This window comes from Psittacula echo, assembly GCF_963264785.1.
Source record: "Psittacula echo genome assembly, chromosome: 27".
NCBI lineage: Eukaryota > Metazoa > Chordata > Aves > Psittaciformes > Psittacidae > Psittacula > Psittacula echo.
In genome coordinates, this window is record NC_137762.1 from 2,036,814 (window position 1) to 2,049,787 (window position 12,974).

The 12,974-nt window shown below is 51.4% G+C and overlaps 1 protein-coding gene across 1 annotated transcript; it reads left to right on the forward strand.

Annotated features, from left to right (window-relative positions):
* Nucleotides 1-330: 330 nt before the first annotated feature.
* HOXC4 (homeobox C4) lies at nt 331-1,873 on the forward strand (the record flags this gene model as incomplete). The annotated part of the gene is made up of 2 exons (XM_080635360.1): nt 331-874; nt 1,434-1,873. The coding sequence occupies 2 exons, from the start codon at nt 331-333 to the stop codon at nt 1,778-1,780; spliced, it is 891 nt and encodes a 296-aa protein (XP_080491486.1). The 3' UTR covers nt 1,781-1,873.
* Between the last annotated feature and the right edge of the window lie 11,101 nt (nt 1,874-12,974).

Genomic DNA, 12,974 nt, shown 5'->3' on the forward strand with positions numbered 1-12,974 from the left:
GGCGGGGGGATGCCCAGTGCCTCCCCGTTCACCCCCCTTACACACTAACCCTTACACACTCCCCTCACCCTTACACACCCCCACTCCCTAGGGGGGGCTCCCCTATGGCGTGCACCCCCCCCAGCCACCCAGAGGTGCAGTGATGGCCGCGAACCCCGGGTCCCTCGCATTGATGCGCATCTCCCCGCGCACCCGCTCCCGTGGTCCCATCATCATCATCATCCTCCCCCCCCCCAGCCCCCCCCCCCCCAATTTGGGGGCATTTTGCAGGAGCTTTTGGTTCCTAATCCGGGGCCTGGGCTGGCGGGTGTGATTGGCCGCGGCTGTCACATGGTGAAAGTAACTTTACGGGGTCGCCAGCTAGTAGGAGGGCTTTATGGAGCAGAAAAACGACAAAGCGAGAAAAATTATTTTCCACTCCAGAAATTAATGATCATGAGCTCTTATTTGATGGACTCTAACTACATCGATCCGAAATTTCCTCCATGCGAGGAATATTCGCAAAATAATTACATCCCAGACCACAGTCCGGAGTATTATAGCCGGGGCAGGGAGCCCAGCTACCAGCACCACCCGGAGCTGTACCCGGTACCGCGACCCTCCTTCCCCGACCGGCCCTTCGGCTGCGGGGGGCTCCAGGCACCCGGGAACCCGGCCACGCTCCAAAGGGGACCGGGGCCAGCTCCAGGAGGGCAGCACCTCTCAGAGAAAGCGCAGCAGCTCTGCGAGCAAGCTGCCTTGTCCTCCTCCTCCTCCACCACTCCTTCCCCAGCCCCTCCAGCCTGCAGCCAGCCAAACCCCGAGCATCCCACCAGCACAGCATCCAAACAGCCCATAGTCTATCCCTGGATGAAAAAAATCCACGTCAGTACTGGTATGCAACTTTTATTTTCCTCTTCTGTCTCTCGGCTCTTCTTTTCACACCATGCTCGCTCCCTCTCACTCTCTTCCTCTCTTTATTTCCTTCCCTTCCATGAGAGGCTTTGGGTTAGCACAATTGAACTGGATTTACGACTCCGAATGGGTAATTACACCCACCATAAATTTTATAGCCGAGCTACTGTGGGCAGCCTTAGCCATGTGGCTCGTTCTGTTATGTATGTGTGAAACTCCGAAAGCTTTGTAAGGGGTGCATAAATAATTCAGTCTTTTGAGCCAGGGAAACCCCTTCCTATTAGAATAGAAACTCTTGAGCTGCCCAAAGTTCTTTATTACCTATTTAGCCTATTACTTTTGTGTTTTTTTCCCTCCCCCCCCCGGCTTCTCCAGTCCCCTCTCTCCATCCACGCTGATTTTCCTTGTGTGTTTTTTATTTTTTTGTTGTATTTTCCTCTTTTTTTTTTTTTTTTGTATTTTTTCCCCTTTCCTTTCTTTTTTTTTTCCCCCTTTTTTTTTTTTTTTTGTTTTGTTGTTTTCCTTCCCCTCCTTTCCAGTGAATCCCAATTACAATGGAGGCGAACCCAAGAGATCCAGGACAGCCTACACCAGGCAGCAGGTTTTGGAGCTGGAGAAGGAGTTTCACTATAACAGGTACCTGACCCGGCGGCGGCGCATCGAGATCGCCCACTCGCTTTGCCTCTCCGAGCGCCAGATCAAAATCTGGTTTCAGAACAGGAGGATGAAATGGAAAAAAGACCACAGGCTGCCCAACACCAAAGTACGGGCAGCGCCGGCAGCGCCCGCCACCGCCTCGGCCGCCCCGGCCAGCACGGCCGCGGGCGAGGAGCTGCCCTCCGCGGCCGCGCAGGACCCGCGCACGGAGGATATCACCAGGTTATAAACAACCCCCCCTCCCCTCCCCAGACCCGCACACAAATGACTCTGGATTATTTATAGAATCTAATATATATATATATATATTTTGGTTCTTTCCCTTCTCCCTCCCCCCTTTTCCCCTCGTAGTTCTTTTCTTATAATAATAATGATGATGATGATGATGATGATTATTTTTTCCTGTGCGTATAAAACCCAACGGGTGTCCGTGTCCCGTCCCCCCCCCCGAGACCACGGGCTTTAGGTGCATGTCCGGTAGCATGAGGCCAGGTGTCTGTACCTGCGGGGTTCTTTTTTACGCCATTTCAGGGGGGTTATTTATTTTTGAAGAGCTGGGGGATGGGGAGGGAGCTGGGGGGGGGGGGGGAGAAGGGAAAGGAAAGGAAGGAAAAAGGGACTCTTCTGTTGGCTGAATGGAAATGGAGAAATGATGGGAATATTGGACGCCAAAAGCAGACGAACCAACAACAAAACAAAAGGGAAACGTAGGTATCCCCCCCCCCCGCCCTTTTCTCTGCATTACAAATGCACAATGAGCGAAGGAAGTTCTTTTGTAGCAAAGTGGTGTTGGGGGGGGGGGGGAAAAGCTTTAAAATCACTAGAAAAGGGGGAAAAAAAAAGGGCAAACAAAACGCCACGAAGCAGCACACGAGGCTTTGCTGGGCAATTGAGAAGGAAAAGGGGAGTGCGAGAGAGACCGAGTGGCAGATGGAAAGAAATCAAAGCAGAAGAAGGTCTGAAGCAGTCGGTAGCTAGGGCTTTATTTTTGTCGTGCTTATTTGTGGTTTTTTGGACCCATTTTGACCTGCTCATTGTAAACTTGCAATAAAGAGTTTTAGTGTGTACGTGGAAGTCCCAGTGTTCAATAAACCAGTCAGTGTGAATTAGTTTTACTTCTATGTCTGGTGACTTATTTGATCCCCACATCTACCCCCCCCCCCCTTACCCCCCCTGCAAACCCGCCCCAAAATCATCATAATAAGGATACTAAAATGCTGGGACAATGTGCAATGGAGCCCATGTGCACCAGCGACTGCTTAAGTTCAGTTGAAGGAAACCCACAGATAACTCTCAGCTCCAGGGTTTTTAGGACATCGTCACTGACTTCTGGATCTCAGAAGATAAAAAATGGGGGGGAAAAAGGAGGAATTGGGGCTTTTCAGGCAAGGGCTGTGCATTGGGGGTCGCTTCCAGGCTTGCCTCTGTATTTTCTTTCCACCCCGCAGAAAACGGGTTGGGTTTAGGTCCTCTTCGAACTTTTTCTCGTGGTGTTTTCGCAGTTGTATTATTGCCATTATTATTACTATTATTAATTATGATCATTATTATTACTGCTATGACTATTATTATTATTGCTATTTCTCCTGCTGTCGTGGTGCCCTCGCATCGACTCATTCAAGCCAAGAGGTCACATTGAATTTTGCCCGGCAATGAAAAGCCTCTTAAATGATAGTAATAATAATAATAATAATAATAATAATAACAATAATGGCAGTAATAGCGCTAATAACCCCAAGCCATTGCTCCTGGCCTTTGGAGGCGGCCTGCGCATTGCCAGCAATAGAGGGATTTTAGGGTAAAACCTGGGTGTCCCCCCCCGTGTCTGGGCAAGGCAGGGCAGGGGGTGCATAGGGAGGTGCTGGGGTTGAGCCTTCCCTGTTTTGTTGGTGAATTAGGCCTTGGTTTGGGAAGTTCGCTGCTTAAAAATCCCAATGGAAAGAGGCTGGGAGAGGGAGGCCTGCTGGAAGTGCCCCCCCTCCAAGCCTGGGACCTTGAGGTGTTGGAGAGGAGCCTTTGCCAGCATCTTTATGTAGGTTTTATTCTCTTTATCTGTTTTATTTCCCCCTCTCCACCATCGATTTAAGCTTCCAGGGAGCAAATCATGGTCTCAGGCGCCTTTGTGATTGCTGGGGACGGAGGGGGAGAGGAAGGTTCCCATTTATCCTGAGGAGTTTGTATGGAAAAGCTCATCCGCTTCTTTTTCCCTTCCCCTCTTACATCCTCCTTCAGCGATATTAATACAAGGACGAGGCTGGAAAGAGAAAAGATATCGACAGGAACCCGGAACCATTCCGTCTCCTCTATGGAGCAGGGAAAGGTGTTGGGAGCCAGTTGGGATTTGGGCTTTTTCCAAGGGAGATCCCAGCCTGTCCAGCTGAGGCGCGGAAGGCAAATAAAACCCAGGCCTAAAACCACAAAATAGGGTAAAATAGAGCTGAAGAAAGCCAAATGGAGTAAGGTAAAGTAGAGTAAAATTGAGCAAAACAGAGGAAAATAGAGCAAAATAGAATAATATCATAAAGATAGGATAAAGCAAGATAAGATAAAATAAGAGAACGTAAGATAAAATAAGATGATGTAAGACTAAAATAAAATAAAATAAAATAAAATAAAATAAAATAAAATAAAATAACAGCAGGAAACAGCACCCAAAGCTCGGCCCATCCCGTGGGAAGTCGGATATTTTTAATGTCGTCTCATATAGGCAAGAAATCAAAGCAGAAAGAGGAAAATTAAGGGGAAAGGGACCAGGAAGGGGAGAACAAGAGGTTTAGAGCAGGAAAAAGCAGCGCTGGGATGTGGGTGCTCCCCCCCGAGCACCCCAATGCCCCCAAGCTGAGGCAGGGCAGCCCCTAAAATCACCTCGGGGATGAGGGGCAGAGCTGGGCATCTGCACTGCTGCGGGCTGGGGCTGGGCTGGAGGCAGGAGGAGGAGGAGGGTGGGAGGAAGGAGCATGGCTCCAGGTTGGGTTTTTCCCTCTTGGATTTGGGGGATATTGGAGTTTGGAGCTGTGGGAAGGGGCTTTGGGGGGTGCTGTACCCCCAGGCTGAGTGTATCCCATGGGGGTGCTGGGGGTGGCAGGTCCCTTGGGTGCCCAGGGTGGGCTCCTGCCTATGGGAGGGTCCTCAGCCCGCATCTCCCCCCGCCTTGGCTGTGGCTGCAGAGGGAGAGGGGAAATCACGACATGAGGCAGGCTGGGGGCGAGAAGGGAGAGAAAGGAGGGAAAAGGGAAAAAAGTGGGAAAAGGGAAAAGAGTACGAAAAGGGGAGGGGAAGGAAAGAAGGCAATAAAGAGTAAAAAGAAGGGAAAAATGGGGAGAAAAAGGGAGAAAGGGGAAAAAATGGAGGGAAGAGTGGAAGGGGAGAAAAAGGGGGAAAAGGGGAGGAAATGGAAAAAAGGGGGCAAATGGGAATAAAGGGATAAAAAAGAGAGAAAAGGGAGAAAAAAAGGAGGAAAGGGGAAAAGGGGGAAGGGGAAAAGGGGGGAAGGGAAAAAAAGGGGGAATTGGAATAAAAAGAAAAATGAGGGAAACGGGAAAAATGAAAAGGGAGGGGGAAGGGGGAAAAGGGGGAAAAAGGGAAAGGGAAGAAATGTGAAAAAAAGAGTTGAAGGAGGGAGAAGAAAGGGTCAAGGGGAGGAAAACAGGAGGAAAAGAGGAGAAAGGAGGTAAAAGGGGATAAAAAGGGGGAGAAACAAGGGGGGAAGGAGAAAAAGGGAGGAAAGGAAAGGAAGAAAGGGAAAATAGGGGAGATAAGGGGAAAAGTAGGGGGGGAAAGGGGGAAAATGGCTGTTGCTGCTGCAAGAGCCGGAGCCAGGGTCCCTTTTAGGCCTCCATGGAAAGAAACTTTCTGGAAGTTGGGGGGGGAGCGGCCGGAGCGGGTTCACGAGGAGGGCAAGCGGTGGGGGCTGACCCCGACCCTCCTGACCCGCCGCCTCCCACCCGTGTCCCCCCGGTGTCGGCGGACACCCATTTAGAGGCCCCGAGGCTGTTCCGAAGGGCTTTGTAGGTTTTCCCATCGGGATGGGGTGTGTGGGGAGGGGGCAGATGCGATGCGTGTTATGGCATTGTCTCCACGCCAAAATAAGCCGGGAGAAAAGGGGAGAGAAGGGTGAAGTGGCGGCCAAACTTCTCTCCCTTCTTTTCCTCCAGAGATGCTCTGCCTCCCGGCTGGTCCAGGAGCGCTCCCAGCCACGTAAGTAACCCCTAATTGAGGCGAAAAAAAAAGATGAATAAAAAGGAAAATAGCTTAAAATAACTTTAAAATCCATTAAAGAATTATTAAACCAGAGCAAAAAGGAGGCACTGGAAGTTTGGGAGGTGAGAAACAGGGTGCAGGAGGAGGGGGAAGCAGGGATTGGGTTGCGATGCAAAATAACCCCGGGTTTCCCCAGCGGGATGGAGCTGCGGGACAGACGGGCAGCCAGGGCTGGATGCAGAGCTGCAAGGAAGCAATGCCCCCCCCCCTCCCCGGGGCTCATCCCTGCTCTCTGTGCCCCCAGCACCTATAGATGTGGCTGCAGGAGGTGCCCCCCCCCGGCGGCTGCATTGTTCGGTGCTGGGATAATTCGCTTTACTTTGCTTATTGGGCTATAAAACTCCCAGCAACAACGTGTTTCTGGAGGCTCAAATGAACATCTGAGGCCAGGGCGCTTTTTTCCCCCTCCTTTCTCCCCCCTTCTTTTATGTTCTTCGAGTCCAATTTGGTTTGAAGTTCCCTGATAAGTTTTTACCGGTTCCTTTCGCAGCTCCCTCTTTATTTTATGTGATTTCTTTTTAGCTGCGCTTCTCTTGAAGCAGCTTCGCAAAAAGGGCTCGGGCTTTGAGAGGGCTGCAAAGTCGGTTTACGAAGGGTTTAACTGGCAATAAAAGGCGGGGGGGGGGGGGGGGGGGGAAAGGGTGAGGAAGTCTTTGTATCCAGAGCCTGCGAGGACTGGTAACCCCTCTTAGATTTACATCAGCAGGCTGAGAGATTGACCTTCCTGTGTTGCCTGTTAGGAAGGAAAAGGGATAAACCAGGGCCAATAACAGCTCCAGAGATGCTTTGGGGAGATAACTGCGACGGTCCCCATTTGAACTTTCCCGTTTGATTTTTGATGCACTGGAAACACATATCCCCCCCCCCCCCCCCCCCCTTCCCCTTCCCTTTATTGCCCCAGGGCTCTCCTGTTGAGCGGGGGCTTAGCTCGTAGTTAACACCCATTACGACTCCTTCCAGCAATTTCCTTGCAGCCCTTTCCCGTTGAACCTCTTCCTTCTCCGGCGTTAATTGGAATTAAAAGCCAAAACACGCGCCTGGGGTTAAACGAGTGAGTTACGGGTTCGCCCCGGCCCTGACAGCACCTCCAACGTGCAGCGTTTATTTATCGCGCTCTCCTATATCATTACGCAGAGATAGAGTTTTATGGACTTCCTCATCTGTCGCCGTGATTAATTTGGATGGGCGAGGGACCAAGTTAAACATTTTACCTGTTTTCTTGTGTTCATACGGGTTTTCGTTAGTGAAATCCTCTGGTTTCCTTCCCAACCAGCAGCAGCCACCGTGAGGATGCTGGCTGTGATTTGCAGTTATCACCTTTCCCTGCTTGGTTGCGTCTTTGCTTCAGTGCGAGCAAGGTTCCATCCCTTGCGTTTTGGGAAGAAAAGGGCATTTTGGGAGGGTTTAGAAGGGGATTTTCTCTTCCCAGCTTGGGAAAGAAATGGGCATGGGATTGCGGAGTGAGCAAAATAAAGAAGAGGTAAAGAAATGGATCACCCCTTTCTGCGGAGGGAATTGAATGGTTCCCTTCTTCCTCCCATTCTCTTAATGAACGTTTTGCCTTGCTCTCGAATCCATGGCAAAATTGGCCGAGCCATGGAATGGAGAAGCTGGAAAGGGGACAGTTGGGATCGTTCCCTGCTTCCCAAGGGAGATTTGGCTCTATCCCCCCCAAGAACCTCTGCTTTTGATGGATTTATCCCCTTTCTTCTTGCCTTCTTCCCGAGGAGTTTGCTCCCCGATGACACTTTTGGATCCCTCGCCCTTCCTCCGAGGAAGAGGATGGGGTTCCCCATCCAGAAAATAAGGAATTCTGATGGGGAGTGAGCTTGTTTCTCCCGCCGGGGATGTCAGGAGGCTATGGGGAAAGGATTTCTCCAAACTTCAAGTGATTTTAGGCTATGTTTGTGCCTTTATTCCTCCAGTCCTGCTTGGAGGCTGCTGTTTCTGACAGCTGCCAATCAAAGCAGCCTCACCCCAGGCAGAGGGGGGGCTCTTGCTGCCCCCTCCCTGCCTTATTTAGGGGGAATTAATGGCAAGAAGGAGCAAAACCCCGCCCCATTTCTTTGGCAGAACCCCTCAATTTGGGTGAGAAACAACAAAACACCCCTGAAGGGAAGGAGCCTCCACTCCCCCCCCCCCCCTCCGATCATAAAAATAGCGGGTTTTAGCCCCAAAAAGGGGATGGAAGGTGGGACACGAGAGATAATTTATGGCCAGAGCCTCTCCCCCCCCCCCAAATCCTTCTTCCCCCCCCCCCCCCCCAAGATGCTGCTGCGGCTCCACCCTCGTTCCCCCCCTTTCCCCATCCCCATCCCTCCTCTTCCTCTCCTTAGGAGCCGCTCGCTTTTTATTCCCAATTAATTCCTTGATTGTGCAATCAGAAACTTAAACAAGCTGAAAGCGCTTTGCGGACCGGGAATTCGGGGCGATTTGATGCTGATGATTATTTATTTATCCTTAATGACCAAACCGGTGGATTTCAAACCCTCCTGCTCTTTCGGGCCCCTCCATTCCCCTAGAAATAAGCCTGCAGAACGATGCGGATCAGGGGAATGATGCCCACATGCATTGATTCCTGCCTCGAAGGGGTCCTTTTAACCCAAAAGTGTGTTTCTGGGGGTGTGTTTTTGAAGCAGCGCCTGTGGATTTATGGACAGGGACCTCGAAGGGCAGGCAGGGATGCATTTATAATGATAGGTTATAATTATCCCCCGGGTTTATAGGGACAATTAGAGGCACCCAAGGCAGAGAGCGCAGCCGGCGATGCCTGGGGAGGGATAAAGCGGGGACCCCCACTTGCGGCCCTGTGCAGCGCCCAGGTACATCCCGACGGGATTGACTACCCCAACTTCCCATTGATTCCTGTTCCTTCTGAATCCCTCCAGGCTGCCTTCATCCTCGCTTCAAACCCCACGATACCCCCCGGGTTTAAATATCCCCCCGCTGCCTCCCTATTTTAATCCTGTTTATTCCTCCCCCCCCTTTTCCTATTTTATTCCTATTTCCCTTTCCCAGCCTTTGATTCCTATTTGATTCCCATTTATTCTATTTTCCTCTCTAATTCCCATTTTATTCCTATTTCCTCTGTATTATTCCTTTTCATTTCTATGTATTCCTCTTTGCCCTATTTTATTCCTACTTATTCACATTTTTCTATTTTATTCCTACTTTTCCTACTTTATTCCTATTTTTTACTTTTTCCCTATTTTTTCCTATCTTATCCTTACTTCCCCATTTATTTTATATTTTATTCGCATTTTATTCCTATTTCTCCTATTTTCCCCCATTTCTCCCCAGTTTTCTATTTTACTATTTTTCCTCTTTTTTGTCTTTTATTCCCGCTTTATTCCTGTATCTTCGTATTTATTTCCATTTTCCCTATCTCAGTCTTATTTTTCCCTATTTTCCTCCTAATTTTTCACATTTTCCCTGTTTTACTCCCATTTTTTTTACATTTTCCCTATTTTACTCCTATTTTTTCTCACTTTACTTCTATTTTTTCCTGTTTTATTGCCGCTTTTCCCCATCTTTCCCCCTCTTTTATTCGCGCTTTTCTCCTCTTTATCCCCATTCCCATGCCCAGATTCATTTTTGGAGGACGAGGAAACTCCTTTCCCGAAGGAGGATGCGAGATAAAACCCAGACCCCCCCCCCATTGACCCCCTGGACCACCCCGGCCCCCCCAGCCCCATCCCAGGATCCTTGAAGTGCCTCTCACTGTTTAAAGAAGAGCCCATAAAGTGTTTACGTCCAGGTTGGCTTCGCATTAACCGGGTCACGACCCTGCCTTTGGACACAGGACAAAAGGGACTGAGTTTAGGGGGGGGGCCGCAACCTCCAGGGACCCGCAGGTTCTGATGGCCCCAAAACCCCTGGGGCAGGAGGGGGGGGGGGGGCTTGAATCCATTCCTTTTTATTTTATAATATCTATTATTTTATTATTATTTTAATGATATTTATGAATTCTCCTCAGTTTGTGCTATGGGGGGGGGGCAGGGTAAATTCTTGCTCTTGGGAGCTTTAAAATCCCCTCTTCTTCTCCCCCCCCCCCGCCTCCAAGCTCCTTTCGGAAGAGGAAAGAGCCTCATCCTCCTCCTTAAACTCTTCATTCTAGCTTGGAAATGGGTTATTGCCCTCCCCCCCCCCCCCCCCTCCAATCCCCCCCTTTACCTCCTTTACCTTTACTTTTGACTTCGCTTTTTGCCAACTGCTTTGCGGAATTGGGGCTGGAAAAGGTTGATTTAAGGCTGGATTTGGAAGGGGGAGGGGAGGGAGAAGCACCCAAACAGCGCCAGAACGGGCCTTTGAGCAAGTTTGGCCGTGATAATAGCAATAAATAACGTTTATAGATTGGGTTTAATGGGGGGGGGGGGGGGGGGGGGCATCGTTGGTATTTTCCCTTTTGGGGTTCTCAAAAACCGGCTTCAGCACTTCAGGAGCATCTTTAATTATTAGGGATATTTATTAGCAATAATACGCGGGGCATTTAGCGCTAATGGGGAGCAGCGATTGCGGCGGTGTTAATTGCGCAGAGAGCCGATTAGACCTCATCACACCGCTGCTCGAAATACGGCTCCGCGGCCGTGATTGTGTCTATCGCGATACCCGCCCGTATACTTTGCCCTGGACCTCGCATCCCGCTGCTCCGAGGGGGGGAAAGGCGAATATTCGGTTCATTCCCAGCATATTTCCCCCTTTAGGGATACTTGTGAGGTTATGATGGGTTTTTTCCTGCTTTTTACTTTCAGTTCATCCCGATAATTCCCAGTTAAAGCTTTCCCTTCCTTAAAAAACGATCCCGGGAAGGGGGTTAAATAGGTAATGGAGCGCAGGAGGGATGTAGGAAGAGGGGAAATTGCAGAGCTATGGGAAGGGGAGATTGTTCTCACATCTCATCGCATTTAGGGGTCACACTGATTTGGGGGGGTTAAATAGGGCAGGGCCCTAAATGACCCCCCCTGCTTTTTGTTTGAGGGGTTTGGGACTGAAATACAGCCCCCCCCCCCCGGGCTGGAGAGCATCTTCCTGGGAGGAAAAGGGCTTTTTCCCTCCTTATCTGAGGAGATAAGAGAGGGGAAGGTCCCTGCAAAGGTCAGGGGCAGAGAAAGCCCTGGTCGAGGTGTGGGGCTGGGCACATGTGGGGGGGACACGGGGAGGTGAAGGGGAGGAGGTGGTGCAGGGACGGAGTGATGGAGTCCTGGGGCACCCAGCTGTGGGGGGGCTGGGATAGGAAGCTGGCCAGATGTGGGGTGATGCTCAAATGAGGGGTGATGCTCAGATGAGGGGAAATGCCCAGATGTGGGGCGTTGACGTTGGGGGGCATCCAAGTGTGGGTGCTGCTGATGTGGGGGGTGTCCAGTTGTGGGGTGCTGCTCTGGGTCTGGGCTGCCGCAGGATGAGGGTGCCCAGATGTGGGGTGAAGGCCTGCTTGGGCATCCAGATGTGGGGGTGTCACTGAGGATGGCCAGATGTGGGGCGTCACCCTAAGATGCTGCCCAGAAGTGGGGTGCTACCATGCAATGGGGGGGTCCAGGTGTGGGGTGTCACTGTAAGATGCTGTCCAGACGTGGGGTGTCACTGTGGGATGCTGTCCAGATGTGAGGCTGCCACCTTGGGTGCTGCTTGGATACGGGGGGTCGCCTCGATGGGGGTACCAGATGTGGGAGTCACTATAGGACGCTGTCCAGATGTGGGGTGTCACTGTGCGATGCTGTCCAGATGTGGAGATTGCCACCTTGGCTGCTGCTTGGATTGGGGGGTCAGCCCAACGGCTGTGTCAGATGTGGGGTGTTACTGTAAGATGCTGTCCAGATGTGGGGCTGCCAGCTTGGATGCTGCTTGGATATGGGGTGCTACCCACAGGGGTGCTGGGTGCTACCCACGTCCAGCTGTGGGGTGCCTCTTCCCCATCACCTCCATGGTGCGCCCGTGTGTGTGAGCATCCTTGCACATCCACCCCGGGGCTGCCCGTTGGGACCCCCCCAAGCCACGCTGCCTTCTCCAGGGGCCGTGGCCATCCTTTCCTCCGGCACACGCGGGTTCTGCCTTGTCTTTTCCCATTGGAAAGCGAGGGAATTCCTTGGAAAGGCCTCCCGCGGGTGTCAGGCAGCGCCAAGCTGTAAATCCAAGCGCTTTATAGCCCTGGCAGCAGATGTTTTAAAGCCCTTTTCCCTCCCTCAGGCACCGCCGTTCATCTCCTACCCTCCAGGCCTGAGGCTCATTCACTTTCTCCTCGCTCCAATCCCGAATTTTCCCCTCTTAGTCCCCGCTAAATCCCTTTGGATCCGCGCTGAGCAGCTCCCGGAGCAGCGAATCCCCCCCCTCGCTGCTGAGCAGCTCCCAGATTCCCCCATCGCTGCATCCCAAAGGGCTGGGTTTGGGAAGCCCATCGGGAAGGATGCCTATGAGGGAAGGGAGCAACAACGCTTCCCTCTATATCCTCCTTTATTTGGGGTGCAGCAGTGGGGAGCATTCTCACAGCGAGAGGCTGGAGGCTGGAATCCATTGTTTCCTAGAATAGCATCCCCCAAAAAATAACTAAAAAAGAGATTTTTGCTCTATATAGGAAAAATCAGTGAAAAATCCCTAAGAATAATATCGGAAAAGCCTGAATTTTGCCCTTTTTCGCCCCCTCCCACACCTTGCATTCCATGGGGTGCTGCGGAAGTTGGGGCTGGACGTGGGCGCATCCCCCCGCACCCCTCGGATGGAGGATGCGGTCCCCAGCCCGGGTAACCATGGCAATGGGGATGTGGAGCATCCGAAGCCCTCTCTGGTCCCTCTCCTCCTCGTTAGCGGCGGCTGCCGCGCTCCTGCCATGCATACGGTATTTATCTTGATTAGCCAAACGCTCCCCTACCCCGATGCGCTGCTGCTGATGGAGAGGAGCAAAGGGATCCGTGCGTGTTTGTTTGATCATTCCCAGCCCTGGATGCAGGGGAAGGGGGGGGGAATTCCTTCCTTTCCCCTCCCTGCATCCCGAGCATCACCCCATTGCCACGGCAATAACCTAAATCTCCCGTCCGCTGAAGCAGCATCCATAAAGGATGCTCTTAATTAAGGATTTGAATGTATTTCTCCCAAAAGAACAGGCATTGGAGACCTTTCCTTAAGCCAAACGTGGTAAAATCAAGGAGGGGGTGCCCCATGGGACCCCTCAT